This window comes from Bubalus kerabau, chromosome 21, assembly GCF_029407905.1.
Source record: "Bubalus kerabau isolate K-KA32 ecotype Philippines breed swamp buffalo chromosome 21, PCC_UOA_SB_1v2, whole genome shotgun sequence".
NCBI classification, from domain to species: Eukaryota; Metazoa; Chordata; class Mammalia; order Artiodactyla; family Bovidae; genus Bubalus; species Bubalus kerabau.
In genome coordinates this window covers 57,758,329-57,779,988 of record NC_073644.1, presented here as the reverse complement: position 1 = coordinate 57,779,988, position 21,660 = coordinate 57,758,329, and the positions used below count along the sequence as shown (strand labels likewise).

General features: G+C 40.7%; 1 protein-coding gene across 22 annotated transcripts in view; it reads left to right on the top strand.

The window, feature by feature from the left end:
• TCF4 (transcription factor 4) overlaps positions 1 to 21,660 on the top strand; it is a 386,429-nt gene that overhangs the window by 338,847 nt on the left and 25,922 nt on the right. For 17 of the 22 annotated variants that reach the window (XM_055559659.1, XM_055559663.1, XM_055559660.1 and 14 more), the window contains 4 exons: positions 6,807 to 6,874; positions 7,979 to 8,057; positions 10,605 to 10,681; positions 13,569 to 13,772. In XM_055559659.1, coding sequence (XP_055415634.1) covers positions 6,807 to 6,874; positions 7,979 to 8,057; positions 10,605 to 10,681; positions 13,569 to 13,772 — 428 coding nt within the window. The remainder of the gene's footprint in view (positions 1 to 6,806; positions 6,875 to 7,978; positions 8,058 to 10,604; positions 10,682 to 13,568; positions 13,773 to 21,660) is intronic. The other 5 variants (XM_055559678.1, XM_055559664.1, XM_055559661.1 and 2 more) reach the window with 1 other exon arrangement.

Below are 21,660 nucleotides of genomic sequence, written 5' to 3'. Positions count from 1 at the left end.
AAATAGGGAACACACAGCCTGACACATGTTTGAGATTACACACATGATTCTGTAGAAAATGACTGTAAGCAATACTAATGCCGTAAGAACGGGGTTCAAGCACTAACACGTGGACATCGCATTCTTCAAGTTTTCTCGGTGCAAAGTGGCAAGGCAGTGCAGGCTTTTCATAAATGGCGTTGGTGTCTTAGGAAGAGGCTTTTTCCGTCGAGAGGAAGATCACAGCTCCACGTTGTACTGTGTCTTCCTGGCAGTCGGTGACTGTCCTCAACCAATCATAGAAGAGCAAAATGCTTGTGGAGTGAGTTGTAAAATCTGGACCCATCAGCAGGTACCCTGTCTGGAAACATGCTCCCTTGCCTCTGGATCTGTCCCCTGCATCTCAAGAGATGGAATACGCTCACGGAGGTTTGGGATGGCTTGTGTTTGACTTGGAGGGATGGTCATTGTCTCTTGTGTTTTCTTTTGCCCTTTTATGCCTGGTGTCATTTTTTGAGAAAAGCTGAGGAAGGGCAAAACCGACTCTGATTGTGTTAATGACAGAGGTTTTTGTTGTTGTTGTTGTTAATGTCACATTCATCCATGGATTTTTGAAAGAATTGTACAGTAAGATATTTTACTTGCAGCATGCAGTCCACTGCTTTTCTGCAAATGCTAGAGTGCATTAGACACGTCTGACTTAGGAGGGTGGATTAAGCACTCTGCTGCTGCTGCTGCTGCTAAGTCGCTTCAGTCGTGTCCGACTCTGTGCAACCCCATAGATGACAGCCCACGAGGCTCCCCCGTCCCTGGGATTCTCCAGGCAAGAACACTGGAGTGGGTTGCCATTGCCTTCTCCATAAGCACTCTGGAATGATACAGATAAAATGCATGGGACACACCGTGGATTCTTAGCCGTTTAACTGATGGGGTGGCCAGTTAAGGACAGAAGCTGAGTCTGAGGGCTTCAAGAGTTACCACCATCAGAGCCTTTCAACTTGCTTTCTGAAACTTTCTCAGTGTAACACTAGCTGGGTGTGCTTTAGAGTCATTGCAGTTCAGAGCTTCTACCTGTGAGCAAGTGTCCAGAGGAGGAAATGGAATAAGTTATTAGCTACCAACTCTAGAGGGAAGAAATGTCTGGAGATTGGAGGCACATGCATAGTACATGGAGCATCTTATGGAAAAACCGGAACCAGCTTTCCGGCCAACCCAGTAGGCGCCTGCTGTCTCCATAGTTCTTTCCTACTTGCAAAACCCAATAGCTTTTTCTCTTCAAAAGGATTGAGAGACCCACCTAGCACCACACAGTCCCCTGTGACTACCCACGAAGGAGAATGCTCCAGTTCCCCAAGGGGAGATACCATTGGTGTACATTCCAGGGATGTAACCGCTTGTGGCTGGGGGCAACACACCCTCCTTTCTCAGAGGGAATTGGGCATACAGCTAGCATAATGCTTACAATAACTGTTATTGTTTTGTTAGTCTTGAACCAGCCTGTCTAATGCGTGGTATTCACCATGTCTTTAAACCTCAAACCAAACAGTGTTGAAGGAACAGCCTATGAAGATTGATGGAATACAACATATGCTAAAGATTACCCTGGAATATCTATCTGGTTCATGAATTAATCTGGCTTCCAACTTTCACTTCTAATGACATGTTTCTATGACATGATGGGTTTTAGTGTGTGGCTTTTCTAGTAGAAACATTATGTCCTTTTTCCCTTGAGGACCCGGTTTCACAGTAATTTTATTATGAGAATAATCGCATAAGATTCACTTTATCTTTTACAAGAATCTTGAGCCTTCAAATACAGTTGGGTGATGAACAGGCACAGAGCATAAGAGCAATAGGAATTTTATCCAGCAGCGTTGTGGCATCTTAGTTAAAAAGACCACCAACGGAGAACAATAAACCAGTGTGATTTAAGTCTTCTCATCCATTTCCTGCACGTGGTTGATGGGGCCCAGCTTCCCCCTTGAATTCCTAGGAATCCGTCCTGCTAAAAGTTCAGTGTTGGGTAGCCTGTACTTGAGTTCTTCCTCTAATATTGTAGGTTGTAGGAGAGCTGGGAATTCTCCTTCTTTTATCTTTGTTGAGAAGCTCATGACATTATTATGCTGTTTCTACTAGTTGAATAACATGAGGGTTGCTTGGACACAGTTCAGAAAAACCTAAATTTTAAAACTGTCATCTTCTTTCAGGCAGACGCTATGAATTACACTTCATCTTTTTATAGCGCTGGCCCTTGGCTCAGTGATGAAGAATCCGCGTACCAATGCAGGAGACTCAGGAGTTTGATCCCTGATCCCTGAATCAGGAAGATCCCCTGGAGGAGGAAATGGCAATCCACTCCAGTATTCTTGCCTGTAAAGTCCCATGGACAGAGGAGCCTGGCGGGCCACAAAGAGCCAGACACGACTGAGCAGCTGAGCACACACATCCTTTTATAGCTTCAGGATGCACCCAGCCTGGGGTTCTGGGTGCGCAATAAAGGGATAACACATCTTCCAAATTCTGGTTTTTCAGTAGTCAGCCCCAAGATACCACTTATCCTGATGTTTGGATCAGCGTGTGTTCTAATGGGAATTGCCATTTTCTCCAAAGTGGAGACTGAGACTGAGGGTGGTCCCACTTGTAGCTGAGAAGACTAACCCTGCTTTCTACCCCATCTTCCAGCCAGCAGTAGCACCTGTGTTCAAGCCATCTGAACAATGCTTGGGTGGTTGGCAGTGTCGAATCCTCCTACCAGATTACAGTTCCTCTTAATAATTACTCATCTTCAATCATATTCATGTTATAGCTCTACTTAGAGACTTGATTTTTTTTTCCCCTCTCTTTAGCTAGGGAAATTGCTAAGAGCTAAAATCACATGAGATCAATCCAGTTTTTATCAAGCAGAGACAGTAGTTCTTCTCTTTATTTCTGTTATGTGGGTATTTTGGTAATTTCTCATAATACCTTAACAAACACTCCGGCTTAGAATAGTAATCAAGTCCTGTTACATGAAAGGTAGAAAAGTAGATTTGATGTGCACACATTTAATGAGAAGTGTGGTTTGCTAAACGTGACTCATTACTCAATATAGAAGAAATTTTGCTATTTGAGTATTAAATATATATTCACTTTCTGATTACTTATGCCCTTTGACATATCAGGCACATAACTAAAAAGAGAGTCTTTAGGAGGAGGATCCGTGTAGCTTAACATGTTTAAGGACTCTTGAAAATGTGTCTTCTCCAGTGTTGCCTGGAACAGAACAAAAGGCATTCCAAGTGTAAAGGCAAACTGGTCCCAATAAACTGCTTTGAAATTTGAACCCTCGGGTTGATTCTCCAGCTGTTGCAGGTAGAATGGCTCTATATTTAAAAAAAAAATAAGAGTCTGTTCTTATCAGTGACTTCCATGAGTAGTCTTTGTAGTTTTCCGAAACATTTTCATGACAGTATGAGGTAAGGAGTTAAATTCTGTCTTTTTATTATACCCCCAAGTTCTCATGCCTCCTGTGTAAAACAGGGACCAACAGAAAGTTCAGTTAGAAAGCTGCAGTATGAAGAGATCATAAGGATTGTATCTTGTCTCTTCTAAAGTAGGATTTTTATGCCATAATAATTTATTTTTTGATTTGGACATTTTTTTTACAGTAGGTCCTTGTTGATTATCTATTTTAAATATAGCAGTGTGTACATGTCAATCTTTAAGCAAAAAAAAAAAAAAAAGATACAAATGAGCAGTGAACAGAACAGTAACACAGAACAGAAACATACTCACAGATTTAGAGCATGAATTTATGGTTACCAGAGAGGGAAAGTTGGGAGGGAGGCGGGATAGATTGGGAGTATAATTTCTTTTTAACATATCTCTAAAATATTTTTATTGGTTTTCACTTCTTCCTAATTTGGTTTCATTAATATATTTTAAAACCCTTACTATTCTCATTTTAAAACCAAAGAATTAATCTTTTGAAAGCTACCATAGCAAATTTTATCTATAACAATATCTTATCCTAGTTGGGTTTATTTTCTTTGTTAGATAATGTAATTTTTTCTGATGTGGCTCTGAATTGTCATTTCATGAAGGTCTGTTTTCTAGTCAAGCAGGTATCCAAATTATTTTGACTGATAAGCCTAATTTTAAGAATAATGATAATATTGCTTCTGGAAGGGAAGAAAAAAATGTATGTATAATTATCTCCAAATACCATGGTAATACATGCTGAAAAATGTTAGTGCTCTTTGTGTTTTCAGAATCCTTGTTATTTTCCTTTAGAATTGTCTTCAGTTTTAAAAGAACTCCTTGATGCAGAAATTTTTACTTTCACACCAGATAATAATTTCAATTATCTCTTTATATTGAGTATTTTTAGTACTCTTGATATCTGTATGTTCCTTCCACTAGTTCATTGTATGATGTTGGGCCCTCATTTCAGAGAACTTTCTTACACATAAAATCCTTAGTACTAACAACTAATATATTTTTAACATTATGAATTTGTGATGTGAGAAAGAATAGTTTTTCCTCTTTTTTTTTTGTCAGAAGGTGATTATGTTCTTTTCATTACATACAGCTTTCTTTCAGTTTTAGTAATTAACAAACGAATGTAGCGGTGAGTTTTGTTAATCAAATAAAGCAAACATCAAAAGATTATCGAACGGTCATACCCAACATGTAAATATATAAAAATAACAAGCATAATTTAACTACACTAAGCAGAGGTCAGGAGGATGAAATTATAACCTAGAGACAAAGATAATTTGACCACTTGAGAGCTGATCCCATGACTTTATTTTACAGATCTGGAAGCTGAAGATGACACATTGGCCAGAAAGAGTACTTTCTTGGGTTGAGGATAAGGCTGGGAGTTTTTTAAAAAGTTTAAATGTATAATGAAATTTTGCTTGAATTAACCCATTGATTTAGTATTTCCTTTTCTTATTTCACAAAATAGTGACATTTTCCCCTAGAGTTTAATAGGTTTTATTTAAATATTATATCTACTTGCTTATGCTGAGGCCTTAATAAATCTAAGAGAAGAACACCACTGGCTGTACCATTTTATAAAGGCAAATTACTTTCAAAAGATAGAGAACAGACTTATGGACAAGGGCAGGGGGGAGGAAGGGGAGGGTGAGATGAATAGAAAGAGTAGCAGGGAAACATATACATTACCATTTGTGATATAGATAGCCAGTGGTAATTTGCTGTATGACTCATGGAACTCAAAGAGGGGCTCTGTAACAACCTAGAGGGGTGGGAAGTGCGAGGGAGGGGACATACGTACACCTGTGGCTGATTCCTATTGATGTGCAACAGGAATCAATACCGTAAAGCAGTTATCCTTCAATTAAAGAAAACCCTTGTTTATTAGAGCTGATTTTGAACTATGTATTTGAATCTATATCCTGTTATTAACAGGCAGCCTTCCCTCAATATCCTGCCGAGGGGATGTTTCAAGGATCCCCTGCAGATACCTAAATCTGAGGACAGTCGAGTCCCTCATAGAAAAGGGTGCAGTATTTGCATATATCCCTTGCATATGTGCTCAGCCGTGTGTGACTCTTGGCAAGTCTATGCACTGTAGCCCACCAGGCTCCTCTGTCCATGGGATTTTCCAGGCTTGAATACTAGAGTTGGTTGCCATTTCCTCCTCAAGGGGATCTTCCTGACCCAGGGATCAAACTTGCATCTCCTGCATTGCAGGTGGATTCTTTACCACTGGCGCCACCAGGGAAGCCCATATAACCCTTGCACATCCTCTCATATACTTTAAATCATCTCTAGATTATTTATATACTCAAGGCAATGTAAGTCTGTGTAAATAGTTGCCACCACCAACAAATTCAAGTTTTGCTTTTTGGAAGGGTATGGAATTTTTTTTCTGAAAATTTTTGATCAGAGTTTGATTAAATCCTTGGGTGCAAAATCTGTGGATACAGAGGGCCGGCTGTACCCTTTATTCATCCATCTTCTGGATAAAAACACTGGTGTTTAGATAGTAGAGACTGCGTCATCATCCGGAGAAGGCAATGGCACCCCACTCCAGTGTTCTTGCCTGGAGAATCCCAGGGACGGGGGAGCCTGGTGGGCTGCCGTCTATGGGGTCGCACAGAGTCGGACACGACTGAAGCAACTCAGCAGCAGCGGCTTCATCATCATGTACACTTATTTTACCTCCAGAATTTGAGATGATATTGACTTTTAATAGCATCAGAGTTCAAATTCTTTAAATATGAACACAGACTTTAAAATGTGTGGAGACTATATGTTCCTTAAAATATTAAAAATATTTTCTCTCCTAGGAAGCTTCCAGGCCTGTTACAGATTTTTTTGTTTTGTTTATTGTGGAACTCTGAGAGAAGTATCTCACTTTGCTATATAGCAAAAATTAATTTTTCAATTTGAAAGCAGATGTAACTCTTATTCGTGAAGTGAATTCAGTTTACTATATAAAATATAAATAAGGGCAAGCTATGAGAGCTTCAGAGGTCTGAAAGCACTGTGTACTTTCTAGCAGTGAGCCTCATATGCTTACCTGCTACTCTTGACTACTTAACCACTCATAGACAACCAGGGGAAAAGTAATAGCAACTGAAACACTTTATCTTTAAACCAAGGTGTCAGGTTTATATTTTATCTGTTAAAAAAAAATGTAACATGAATATATTTGACATCTACCTCAGCAAACAAATTAATGCTAATTAAATATTAATGTGTTGTCATTAGCATTAAAAATGCAATTAAATTGTGAGTAAATGGACCAGGAATAGAAAATTGTTCGACGTCTCACCGTCTGGCTTTTCATATTCTGCCTTTTGTTTTTGCAGCAAATAGAGGAAGCGGGGCAGCAGGCAGCTCCCAGACTGGCGATGCTTTGGGGAAAGCACTTGCTTCGGTGAGGAAATGTTGACCTTGGACTTCAGATGTACCGTGGCAGACGGGTGAACTTTAATCAGAAGTGGACATTTAGAACTTTAGAAAATGGATGGCAAATAGCTTTGATTTTTGGAAAGACTAGCTTCCTTGCATAATAATCATTGAAAAAATTGAAGAGAGAATGCTGAAGATTCCAGTGGATGGCTGGTCTCTCCCATCTTGCAAGCGATACTCAGTTATGGATTTGTGGATATTCTTAGGGCCTTTAAGAGTATAGGTTTTCTATCCTGATGTCTTATTTTTCTCTAAAGTCACTGGGGGGCTCGTTGATTGACCAGCTAAGACTGACTTTGCCAAAGGGTAGTTCTAAAACATTTTGAAAAAGAAACTTTTAAAAAATGACCGTAACCAAGGTTCAGTTGTTGCTTCATTAGCACTTGGCTTCTCTGCTTTGCCTGCCCACTGCCAGGAAGCTAATATCCAGCATTTCTTCCATATTCACCAATGACCAATGGCACCCCTTTCTTGTCTGAGGGAGTGTACCTGGTATTGTCTTCAAAAGCTAAACGTGATCATTTGTAAATATAAGCAGAGATCTGTTGCTCTGACGTTTAGTCTTCAGTTGGGTTCTCCTTATCATTGGGGCATTTGATTTATGGTAGCCTTGTGAGCTAAGGAAAAGTTTTTCTTTAGACTGAGCGTCCTTCTGCCTTGGAATCAAATACCTTAAATGTAATGAAGAAGGAGTTGAGCAAAAATCTTAGGATGTAATGCTGCCCGACCTCTTGTTTTATGGAGGAAGAAAGAGAGGTTTGGTGTATGTGTGTAGCTTCATGGCCATGCAGCCAGAGGAGGAAACCGGAAGAAATGGACAGAGCCAAGGTCTGCTGACCTCAGTTCAGTTTTCCCCCCAGTATCTTCGAGCAGCTCAAGAACTCTTCTTTTGAAAAAGTAATTAAGTTTTTCATTTTAGAATATTGGTACTGTAGTTGATTGTTAAGTGTATTTTGCACCTTGGAATTTGTGGATGAATCACATTAATGCTTCGTAGTTTAAATTGTGGCATATATATTCCCAATGAATGAGGATTTGTTGTTGTTTTTTTTCTCCCCACTGTTTTAAGATCTATTCTCCAGATCACACTAACAACAGCTTTTCATCAAACCCTTCAACTCCTGTTGGCTCTCCTCCATCTCTCTCAGGTATGGTACCGTAAACCCACTGCATCTGAGTGTCAGCTTATAGAACGGTTTCCCCTTTACGCTTCCTGTGCTGCTGGGGGAAACTCACTCCCTCCAAAAACTCAAAACAGAGTGTTTCCGAACAGACCAATAGGAAGGGGTGGGAGAGACAGACACGGCCGTGCGATGGTGAAGTTATTTACATCCAAAACTTTTCTTGAAAGTTTCATGCGTTTAGAATGTACAGGCACTTGGGAAATTTACTTCTTAAACTCTTTTTTGCAAAAGATATTCAACAGAATAATATACTCCAACAAAAATCTCAGTGGGAAAACCAGTTCACATCATCGGGAATAGAAATACAGATTATGTAGTCATCAAACATAGACTATTCAAAAGGATCATTTCTCCCAGAAATTTCAGACTTTTCAGATTCCCTCTTTAAAGTCCATGTTATTGGAAGGTTTGAAGAAAACTATAATTGTTTAAATAAATTGTGACGTAACTGTGTGGAGTTAAAGGGGATGTTTTCCATTTACAATAGAACAAGTTAACATGACCTATGGCTTCAGATAATAAAATTATAAGTTGTTAAATGGTGTTAGTAAAGTGTTGCACTCTTCAGAGCTCCATTTAAAGGGCTCATTACCCTTCCAGTATAAATGTTTCCAGAAAGACCCTGTCTGGTGCCTGTCTCTGCTCTTTGGAAGGAGGATAGGTGGCTTCTTTTAAAAAAAAAAAAAAGAAATCATATATGTACCTGATTGAAACCTGATCTTACCCTAATTTAGACTGTATTCACTTGCCTGAATGTTGCTGCCTCAATCTCTGTATTATTCCCTACATGCAGCACTCCCATGACCCCACTGTAAAGTAAATTCCTTGATAAAGAATCAGAGATTTCACCTGGCCACAGAGCTTTCAGAGTTGATGGCCATGGGCTTAGGGGAGACTTAATATCAGCCTTTCCCCAGCCTCCATTGACAGGAGGAGGTCACAGAAGAGAGAGGGAAATAGCTGGATCTTCCAATCCATATCTCCAGAGAGACAGTGCTGAAACTGGGAAAGCCAGAGGTGACATTAAGAAGATAATGGAATAGCACTGAAACAGTCCCTGTGGCAGGGAAGTAAAGTTCAGAATTGTACGTTTCTGGCTTAGTGCCATATTGTTAGGCTCTGGAAAGCGATCACAGGTGTGAGCATCCAAAATCAGAGACAGACTGAGATAGTACAGAGCTCAGCGGAGCCAGGGGTGAGGGAGTCTGAGCAGGGAGAGCTCCCACATTCCCCATTTCAAATGAAGCAACTCTAATTTTGTCTATTTTATAATATGGGGGGGTAAAAGAATATTCTGGAATCCAATATAAAGTTTGAGAAACAGCTATTTGAGTCTAATGTTCTGATTTACAGATGGATGTATGAAGGCCCAGAAAGGGTATGGGATTTGCTGAAAATCTTCAGTAGTAATATCAGAGCTCAGGCTAGAATCAGGGGACTCAGCGCTCTGCCAGTCCACTTCCGGGTCAAAGTTGGGAGGGGAAGCAACGATACACACATCGTTCCAGAAAATGCCACAAATACCCCAAACCTGAGTAACGTGCTGCACGTGGAGGACCCTGAAACAAGGCCACCTTTGGTCTTTGGTTATCCAGCCTAAAAGACCACACGTTAGGGGGAGAGGACTTGATGAAGATCCAGAGATGGGGACAGACTGCTCTTTCACACCAAGGGCTCTGTCCAGATTTTTTCACTGAAAATAATTGAACAAAACATTCTATTTTTATTTAGCATAAAAATACACATGTGCACACCCAGAAATGGCAGGAAGAATGGATTTTTACAGTGCCAGCAGTATCAGGGACTGTGATTTCAGTGAGGTCATAGACTTTTTTTTTTCCTTCAGTTATTTTCCAAGTTTTCTACACGAGTTTGTATTATTTTCAATTTAAAAGTGGTTTTTATTTTTAAATTGATAGGTTAGACATGTTCTATTTATTATAGCAGCAATCTTTCTTTACCTTCAAGTTCAGTGAATCATTAAAAATGTGCTTTCTTCAGAAGAAACTACTTAATGTTATATTGAGTGTTTGAATCTCTGGTTTAGCAGATCTTATTTCCTTGAAAAGTTTCTGAAGGTGTATCCTTTCTTAAGGATCATTTAAAAACAAGTAGCAAAGCTGTTTTTCATTGGTGAGAGAATTTTGGTTTTAACAAACCGGCTTTGCATGAAGGTGTAATGAAAACCCCTCTTTGCGGTCTTAAAAGTACCTTGACTGTGTAGTGACAGTTTTCCATCAAAGGGACATTTCTCTAGCTAAAATTCACAATTAATTAAATGTTCCCTTTTACGAGGAAGCCTGAGAGAATTCTGAGTCCATGTATAATCTACCTATTTTACATTTAAAATGTTTTCCTTGGCCCTAAATTCTTGTATGGGCAGTTTACATGTATTTCCTTAATGTCCAGATAGAAATCAATATGCTAATTTCTAAAAGAACTGTTTAAAATGTTGGTAAGGTTATTCTTAGGATTATACAGGTCTCATTGCAATTCCCATTTTCCTATCAGCAGGCACAGCTGTTTGGTCTAGAAATGGAGGACAGGCTTCATCATCTCCTAATTATGAAGGACCTTTACACTCTTTGGTAAGTTTCATCAGCTCACCATCACTTTGGCCATTCTCAGGCTGTGCTTCTCTTTTTCCACCCGGTTCGCTCTTCAAGAGTCTTATTTTCACTAATAGGAACTTGTGGTTGACGTAAGCCCATGGGTTTGGTTAGAGGCAGAGTTATTAGCCTATGCTTGTTCCTGTTTATAGACTGTAACCCAGCTACTGCTAACAGTGGAAGCCTCAGTGCTCCTATATATCTAGAACCAGATAGGAATCTGGGAAGAATCAGGGCCTCCTCCCCTTGTTGGGGAAATATACTTGTGTCAGTGATTAAATACCTCTCCTGATGTGAGTACTGGAGTTCCAGCTATGGTGTGGAGCCAGAACACTTGGAGAGTCTCTGTGTCTCTAGTTTGCTTTCCAGAATCATGGGTTTATAGGAATTTTCTTCTTGACCTCTGAATAAGAAGCCTCCTGCTTTTCTCCTCATTCACTTTGATTCTCATGGAAATCTAGTAATTTCATTAAATTTCTCTTGTAAGGAATCGCTGAAAACTTTCCCTGAGTGTAATTAATATGATAAAAACTCACATGATGATTCGGTGTTTGACACTCCACTCAAAGGAAGTGGCTGGAAACGTGCATGAAGCAGCACTGCTCTAGGCACTGTCTGGTCTGTGGATGAGTCACACAGGGAGGGGTGGCAGCCAGAGGCTGTCCTTCAGGATTGAGTTTCCCCTTTTTCTTCCCATATTTTGAGATGGAACATGGGGGTAAGCATATCTGTTAATTTGCCTGTCTATCTGACTTTATGTTGTCAGCCATTCAGGGTTTCCTTTCTTACTTTTGGCTTATGATTTAAATGAAGAAAAATCTAAAAATGAGAATACAGAGGTGGATTCTTCCTAACGGTAGTGTGTAAATCATCTACCTCCTCTCTTTAGCCAATAAGATGACCACAGAATGAGACAATCAAGTGCCATCTAAGCCCCGTGAATCTGCAGCTCACATCCAAATAAACCATCATCCTTGTGTTTCTCTCCGTCGGTTATTCTCTGGGACCCATTCGTCATGGCTGGGTTTTTTCCAACTCTAGAACTATAAAGGCTAGGTTTATGTTTCTGAGGGCCTTCCCAGGGGGCACTGGTGGTAGAGAACACGCCTGCCAGTGCAGGAGACATAAGAAATGCAGGTTTGATCCCCGGGTCAAGAAGATCCCCTGAAGGAGGGCATGGCAACCCACTCCAGTATGCTTGCCTGGAGAATCTCATGGACAGAAGAGCCTGATGGGCTATAATCCATAAGGTCACAAAGAGTCGGAGAGGACTGAAGTGACTTAGCATGCACGTAGCATGGCTGTGAACTGCGGTGTCAGTTCTCTTCGAATTCTCAACACTCAGAGGGGATTCCCATCAAAAACAGTCTCCACTAGGAAGCTGCAAGCCAGAAAGGGTGATAGGCACATGGATTATTTCTTTTCATGCTCTCACTTATACTCAGAAGTGTATTTCATCATTTCTGGTTTTATAGACTAAGAAGCATAGACTCAAAGAAGTTCAGTAACATTTCCAAGGTCAGTTAAACAGCAGGGCTAGGAGTTTAAGGGAAGCCCCGTAATACCCAAGCCCACCAAATCAGAAGGCTCTGTACCATAAACTGACTATATTCGACATACATTGTTTCTGTCAGTAGAGAATAATTTAGAAACCGTTTTTCTCATGCCGGAGAGCTGGTATCTCTGCTTGCACAGCCCATCAGAAATCCGAGTGGATTCTAGCATGATCTAGCACAAAGATGCACTAGAATCGAAGACTCAAGGCTGCAACCCTGAGGTCACCGTTTCCTGGCAGTATGGTGTTGAGCACTTAATTGACTTAGTTTTCTTGGAGCCTCATTTGCATGTCTGTGTTGGAAGGGATAATAATGTCCTTCCTGTTCGCTTACATGTGTAGAATGAGGATTCAGTGAGATGGTATCTTTTAAAGTGCACCCTGGAGATGGTTGTTTGGTATCATTATTGGTCACACTGGGGGAAAAAAAAAACACACATCTCCATGACCATTTTATTCACCAAAAACTATCATGTAGGCTTATCTAGTTGTGGAAAACTCGGATCCTAATGGCTGGGATGAAAAGATCAGTTGGTTTTTTCATTGTATAAGAGTAGTGAGTTCCCTACTATAGTAAGGGCTTTGAAATAAATTAGAAGCTCCCGGTAAGCAATTCATTCATGTCTTTATAATTCTTCAGTCTTGAAATCTACCACTTTGATTGACAGAATTTTTGCAGTTTTGTTCAACTGTTTTGAGGCTCTGATTCCCTCTAACACACACACACGCACACACGTGCGCACACGCACACAGGTAATAATCGATAGAAGGCAAGAAACCCAGTTAAAAATTGTTAGTACTCAATAAGAAATTAGTCTATAGGCGTTTACCTGTCCCTGATTTGATACTTAGCACTGTGTCATGTGACTCAGGAAACCCAGGGAATATGCCTTCAAGGAGATAATTTAATTGGGAAACTATAAATATGGCACCTTTCCATTGTTAATTTTTTAAAATCTTTAACCAGTGCCTGCCAGAATGTTCCTTAAATTCAATAAACGGTTTTTTTTTTTCTTTGCTAAAGTAAGTCTCAGTTGTTTCAAGGTAATGCAATATAGTAAAACATATATACTTACGATGTCCCGGAAGAATTACTGACTTTGTTCACAAAAAAATAAAATTATAATTATAGTATTAACAGTTTTCACCCATTTTCTGGGAAAGTCATCATTTACTTTTATTATGATTTTAAGGAAAATAAATTTTATTCAGAAATCCACAATATGGTTCATGTCAACTCAGGTTTTACTTCTGTAATCTATATCCATACTTGGAACTGAATCAAATTTCACATCACTTATCAACCAACAGCAAAGCCGAATTGAAGATCGTTTAGAAAGACTGGACGACGCTATTCACGTTCTCCGGAACCACGCGGTGGGCCCGTCCACAGCCATGCCTGGCGGTCACGGCGACATGCACGGAATCATCGGACCCTCTCACAACGGAGCAATGGGTGGTCTGGCCTCAGGGTATGGAACCGGTCTTCTCTCTGCCAACAGACACTCACTCATGGTAAGGGATGGGGTGAAACTCGGGGATGCTAGTTAACATGCAGAATTAGAATTTCTAGCTCAAATAACACTGCTGCAGCTTTGTCTTTTTTTAAAACAGCTTTATTGAGATAAAATTTAACCTACAATTCACCCATTTCAGTTTTACAGTGTACTTACTGTGTTCTCCATGTATTCACAAGACGGTGCCATCACCACGAGAGTGTAATTTACCCCCCACAACGAGAAATCCTCATGTCTGTCAGCCATCACGCTCCATTCGTCCCTCCCCCTGACAACTAATAATCTCCTTTCTGACTCTAGACTTGCCTAGTCTAGAGATTTCCTAAACGTGGAATCCCACAGTATGTGGTAGTCCTTTCTGATGGGCTTTTATCATTTAGCATAGTGCTTTCAAGGTTTATGTATGTTTTGTCCTTTATCAGAGCATCATTCAGTTTTTATTCCCCCCAAATTCCATTGTTTGGAAAAGACCCTGATGCTGGGAGAGATTGGGGGCAGGAGGAGAAGGGGACAACAGAGGATGAGATGGCTGGATGGCATCACCGACTCAATGGACATGAGTTTGAGTGAACTCTGGGAGTTGGTGATGGACAGGGAGGCCTGGCGTGCTGCGGTTCATGGGGTCGCAAAGAGTCGGACACAGCTGAGCTACTGAACTGAACTGAACTGAGATTCCATTGTATAGATATACATTAAATGTGCCCATTCATCAGGCGATGGGTATTTAGGTTACTTCAGTCTTCGGCTATTAGGAACAACGCTCCTGTGAACATTAGTGTACAGGTTTTTTGTGTGGATACATCGTTTCATTTCACTTACGTATAAACCTAGGAGATCCATTGCTTAGGTCACTGCCGGTATGTTCAGTTCTTCGCAGTGACTTCAGCTAAAGGACCCAACTTAGGTTCATGTTATGTTGCTTGGGTTTCACATGTGAATTGGTTGTGTTTATTATTTTTGTTTAAGAAGTCAAATCAATATCTTCTGCTCCTGAGTATGGTGGTTTACAATGCATAAGGTCACGAAGAGTCAGGTAGGACTGAAACAGCTTACGTGCGCATGGGAGGTCGAGATGTACGGTGTGTCTGTCTTAGTAGATGATGTGAGACCGTGGAATTTAAGTATATCGTAGTTTTACCACTCCCTATTTATGAAAAAGTATTTGAGTAAGGTTTAAGCAGGTTTGTCCACATTGCACTTGAAATTGCAATTTTCCCCATTACTTCTGGAAAGGACTTGAGAGTGCATCCCTTTTTCAGGTGATTTTAAGATTCAGCAAATCTCCCTAATAAAATGTTAAATGATGACAATTAATGAGGTGACCTATGGGCGAAGAACTTAACATGAGTAGCGATTAGTGATTCTGTGTAATTCTGCTCTTTACAGATGCCTGTCTTTTCAGCAAACACCTTAGTGTCCTGTTTTGTTCCTCACAGGCTCTCAAAAAGTTGTGTGTATGAAGGTCTGTTTTCCATTATCACTAAGCATCTCTTATTTAAAGACGATTCCAAAAGGAGAATGCAAAATAAGCACAGGTTATTCTGAGGCTCTTTAAATTGTCTTCTTCAGAAGTATTCCTCTGCCCTCTTTTCCATTTCTCTTAATAAAAGATTAAGAGTCCCATCCTGAACTGTATATTATGAAAACCTGCAACCAATTTGAAACCAAAAATACTGGTTTATAAATAGAAGCAATGAACTCACTTCTAAAACGTGGAAAGATATTTTTGAATGCCAAAGCTAAATCTTTTTTTTTTTTTTTGCTTTTCCTAGACTCTAGCCTCAAAATTCCTCATTGAGTAAAAATTGTTTGTCTATTCGTGGCAGTTGCTAAGAGTTTAACAAAAGAAAAATCTAGATTTTAATTTAGCTTGGCCTCAGGTAACATGCTAAATACACTGGGGATGCATATTATATGAGGTTTCAGTTTGTACAGCTCTTTCTTTAAACTATAATGTTTAAACAATACTGCTTTTAATTAAGAAATCTGGCTTTATTAAAAGCCAGATCTGTGACTTATAACCATTTCTGTATATCTGCTCTCAATCAAGAGAAAAATAGTTTAATTTCTGTAGCTGTGTTCGTTTTGCATATGTTAAACGGATGCAGCATGCACCCAGGGCATTGCTTCAGAGACAGTTGTTTTTTTTTTTTTTCCATAAATATGTAAAGTTTGCTCTTAAATACCAGATGTAGGTTAAGTGGTTCTTTAAAATAATAAATTCTACAGAGATGCTTTTTTGGAACCATTTGACCTTTGAATTGCCCCCTCTTTGATTTGGAGGTGGGATATGAGGAGGAGACCAGAGTCATCTTTGGGGATGGGAAGTTAGACCAACCCAGGGGGAGGAGAAGGGGAGAGAATGCTACACAGCAATAGAAAAGGGGAAATAACCGGCCAGTATTACACAGGAACATCTTTGATTTGATTTTGAAGGTGGGGAAAAAAGATGGCAAAGCAATAAAATTGCTGGTTTCAGTGATGAGGGGAGGTGCACACTCACTCTTCTGAAGACATTTAGAATTCAGTCAAGAGTGACTGCAGAGCCATCTACATCCATAGCGCAGTTCCCAAACCACAGTCGGAAAACCTGCTGCCCTGTGAGCCAAGGGCACCTTTACAGTCTTTCTCCTTTTTTCTCAAAAATATTTAGGGCGCCCATGGCGTCTGAGCTCCTCAGCCCAGAGCCCCAACGTGTGTGCAGAAGATCACATCTTCGTTTCTTGCCTTGTGCAAACCGGTATGAATTTTCAAACAAAAGCATCAGAACAAAGGAAATAGTTTTTGAATTTAGTCAGTCTGAAGCTAGCCTTTGACCATTTGATACATTTCACAATAAAAAGGAAGTTGAAGGGGAAGAGAAAAAAAAAAAATGCACCCTTCTCCCCCCCCCACCCCGAACAACAACAACAAAAAAAATTATTCAAGGAGGATGCTGGTAATGTTTTCCACATTTGAATTTTAATACATGAAACAGGCTATAAACTGTTGGCCAGCTGCAGTAAATAAAGTAGCAGTGGGAGGTACACACCGGAAACTTCATCCAGGGCTGGTGGGAGTCTCATTCCCAGCTACACACCTTCGGTTGTTGTTCTGAAGTGGAAACGAGTTGCAGTAACTTAACACCCATCCCGGGGCTGGTTTTGTTTTGAGCAAATCTCCTTTAGAACTCTCCTTAATAATTCCTTCTGATTAAAGAACAGATAGCTTTGAATTCTCTTGACCTCCGTCCCCTCCCTGTTCCCTCTCTCCCTGCCTTCCGAAAATCAAAACAAAATGGCTTGATCACTTGGAAGATGATAGAAGCATTTCTTTCTGCAGCAGCGTGCAGTCATGGTGGGGAGGACTGTGGTTCAGCCTGGGCTATTATGTTATCTCATTTAATTGCTAACATATTGTACTTAGCTTTTGATTCATAAAATGTTTTCCTTGGAGTTCTGAAGTAGGTCTTCAGTGAATTACTAAGTATTAGGATAATGAAAGGGATTTTTTTTTTTTTTCACAGCAGCGTGGCTCATAACACTCGAGCGAATGTTGATTCTTACCGGCTTTCTAGATGATGTTCTTTGGCCATGCTCTTTTCTGCTCAGAAACCTTCCCCAGCTTTCCATTATGCACAAGATAAAGATATATATCTTAGCCTAGATTTTTAAGCCCATAGCCATTTACCAGAAAGCCTTATGCTTTGCTATTCCAATGCAGAAATTTTTCCGGCAAGACCAGCCTCTGCATATGACCAGAACTTGACCAGAATGTCCTTGCTATGACTTGTTTTGTGTCTATGTGGCTTGGCCTGCTCTAACCACTTCTCTCCGTCCATCTCATTCCCACCCATTCTCAAAGCTCTCACTCAAATTCTGCCTCTTCCAGGAAGCCTTCCCTCGTTACCTCCGTCTGTGAGAGTCATTTTCTTTCCTATTCTCATAGCACTGTGAAACAAACCATGGGCTGGGTGTTGGTCTCACCCACTTACACATAGCTGTGTGTCCTCGGCTATGTGCCTGCATTCGTCCTCAGTTGCTCAGTCATGTCAGACTCTCTGCAGCCCCATGGACTATAGCCTGCCAGGCTCCTCTGTCCATGGGATTTTCCAGGCAAGAACACTGGAGTGGGTTGCCATTTCTCCTCCTGGGGCTCTTCCCAACCCAGGGACCAAACCCTCATATCCTGCATTGGCAGACAAATTCTTTACTACTGAGCCACCTGGGATGCCCTATTTATCTTTTTTAAGTCTGACTTTGCCTAACCAACTGGATTGTAAATTCCTTGAGTACCATGTATTATTACATGTATCACATTTTGTTTCCCTTCCAGTAAGTAAATCATCAGTCAAAACGGAAGAAAGGACTTATAAGGTTGAGTAGTCAGTCTCAAGTCAGGAAACTAGACTTAAACTCTGGGGACATTGACTCTAAATTCTGTGCTGTATCTTACAATTATGAGCATTCCTCAGACAAGATCTATAGTTCTATAGTTACACCTTTTAAGAACTAATTTTGTGTGGTTAGAATTCACAATTTTTAAATCTTAAATGTTGGTCAACAAGAAAGAAGTTTCTAGATATCTTATGGCCAGTTCCCCAGAGCAGCTCTCTACCTACCTGTAAAGGTAAAGAGCTTTCCTCCAATGTGGGAGCATGCTAGGTTAAACCCCACATTGTCTAAACACTTTTTTTTGTTTATCCTCTGTAAAGGGTTTTTTTTTTAATTAATGCTTATTGGAGTCTAGTTGCTTTGCAATGTATTAGTTTCTACTGTACAGCAAAGTGAATCAGCTGTACATACACATATATCCCCTCTTTTTGGATTTCCTTCCCATTTAAGTGCTTATTCTTAAATCAAGGCATCTGTGCTAAGTGGTCAAAGGTATGAGCTTTCCTTACCATGGTGGTCAGAGTAGTACAGTTTAAATTATGAAGTTATTTTTCTTACTAACTTGCCAGTTTTCTAAGGGAATCAAAACAGAAATTTCAGAACCTGGGAGAACAAAGAAACAGCTGGGTTCATCACTATCCTGGTTAGAAACTCTTATCCAGACATCAGTCCCTTCTGTGCCTCAGAGATCAATTCTGATCATCAGATTTGATCTAAATCAAAAATCTAAATCACTGGATTTGTGATAAATTATTGAAATGGCCATTTTCAAGATATGTCTGTCTGTTACTCATGAAGTATTCAGATCCACAAATGAGCCCTGAAAACAAGTCTTTCAGATGACCTCATCTCCTCTGTTAATGAACAAGAATGAAACCCACATCAAAAATACCTTTATGTGGTTCTGTTCCCTCCTGATTCCTCCGTCTGTAGAGTCAGCAATGGTGGGATCACTCAGCTGAACAGCTCCTATACTATTAATACATCATGTAGTGTGGTTCCCAGACCCTTTTTGCTTAAAGCCCATCTATTCATTTCAAAAACATTTACCAAGTCATTGGTAAATGACTTAGAGCCTACCAAATTCCAGGCTCTATGCTAAGACGTGGTTTCTACCATCAGGGGGTCCCAGTCTCGTAGGATAGGATATATATTTAAAAACAGGCTGCTGCAGCAGCGTCCTAAGACTCACAGGAGAGCGGGGGCCCAGCTCTGAATCACGGGCTGTCGCTTGGGAGGAGCAGTCATCTCCTGAGGACCTAGTCGCCTGGGATGACCGAGGGGTGGGGGGCCCTGTGAAACTCGCCCCCCACACCTGTTCTCCACTGCATCACCTGCGGCCTCGTGCCCGACTCCTGGGTGACTGCGGCACACACTTCAGAAACGACGGCTACAAGCCTGTCTTAGCCCATGTTCCTGCTTTCCAGTGATGTTTTTAGTGTGACTTTGGATTACAAAGAATTTATCAGAAGAACAGTCATTGGGTGAAGAAGCACCTTTTAATTTCACTGACACTAAACACATATGAGAGCTTTTACCACTCAGGACTTGAGAGGATAAGCAGTTTACATTAGTTCTGCTTTCACAATTCTTAAGAATTAGGACCATTGAATTTTAGGTGCTGAAAGCACCACGGAAGTCACTTAGCCCGTTACTTTTATTTTACTGCGGAAGACTGAGGCCCCAAAAGGGGAAGTGACTCAGGTATGGATGCTGTCTGGTTAATGGCCGAGCTAGGGTTAGAAACCAGGCAAGCCAGCAGCGGGGCCAGCACTCTCTGTACTGAAGATTACACCGCCACAGTCGGCTTCCTCTCCAGCCCAGTGCTGTAGCAGTTTCAAAACTGTGGCTGGTGTTAACAATACATATGTTCTATTAACTCACGAAATCCAAGAAAACTCTTTAGTTGCCCCTTGGCTCTTTGCACCATGTTGCTATCTAGTTCTGCCACTCAGCTTTGGCAACAGGAGAGTTCATCGGGCGCTGATGTGATTCCATGGGCAGCGTGTATTGGTTCATCATAATGGAAGTAGCAGTGGTCAGAAAACTCTGTTTCGACATGGACCTCTTCAACAAATCTCTGATCCCTAGAGATTTAGGCATCTTCAACCTTATTCCTCTTGGGTTTTCAAGGATTTTCATTCCATAAGTTTCTGTGTATATTTGAGCACATACTTCATTTCTAAGCAATTATTACCACACAGTCTCAGGGACCTTAAGGGGTCATCTCCACCTATAAATGTCCCTCTATAAATTCCCTGCCAAGCAGTGAACAATTCTCCATTAGCCTCCTTCCTCCAAGGCTGAGTAGCTCTAAATGACCACAAAGCCCATTTCCATCAAACTGTAGAAAATTCTTCCTTATGTGCAGCCCAAATTAATATCCCTAAATGTGAAGGTTTTATTTTTCTGCCCATTGGAGTGACCTGTAAATCAGCTCAACAAATACTTGAGTAAATTTCAACTGTTTGAAGACAGTCTGATCTTTTTTTTCTTAAGGCTAGACATCTGTGTCTTCAAATATTTATCCTAAAGAAAAGTTCTGACTCTGTCACTTTCCACCACATTCTTCCCAGTTTAAAAAGAATGCTCCCCTCACCCCCGGGACGTTGTAGTGTGTAGAATCTCAAAATTTGAACACAGTGCCCAAGGAATCATCAGCAGGCTTGGGTGGTGGTTCTTGTTCATTCACTCAGTCATATCCCAACTCTTTGCAACCCTTTGGATTGCAGCACACCAGGCTTCCTTGTCCTTTACCATCTCCCAGAGCTTGCTCAAGCTCATGTCCATCGAGTCAGTGATGCCATCCAACCAACCATCTCATCCTCTGTTGTCCCCTTCTCTTCTCACCTTCAATCTTTCCCAGCATCCAGGTCTTTTCCAATGAGTCGGCTTTTCGTGTCACATGGCCAAAGTATGAGAGCTTCAGCTTTATCATCAGTCCTTTCAGTGAATATTCAGGGTTGATTTCCTTTAGGATGGGCTGGTTGGATCTCCTTGCTGTCCAAGGGACTCTCAAGAGTCTTCTTCAACACCACAGTTTGAAAACATATGGTCTTCGGCACTCAGCCTTCTTTATGGTCCAGCTTTCACATCCACACATGACCACTGGGAAAACTATAGCTTTGACTATGTGGATTTGGATGGATCTATCTCCAAACCCATTCAACACATTATATCTTCAGTAAAGGCCACTCAGCAGCATCCTATTGGCAGTATTTGATGACGTCATCATCCTGCTGCCAGATATTGCACTTGTAATCAGCAGAAATCCATCAGCCAGCCACATGTCTGTCAACCGGCTTTGTACACTTGTTGTACCAGTACAGAACTCCACATAATGCCTTTAAATTTCATACAGCAGCGCAGCCTTTAGTCTGTTCCAACGTCTCCTTTAGGTCCTCCTTCAGTCACGTATTCCGCAGCTCTGTTGTTGGTAAATTAACCACAGAATGCAAGGTGTGCCACATTCCCATGAGCGAGGTTTATCAGAAAGACTTGTTCTTCTGGAAC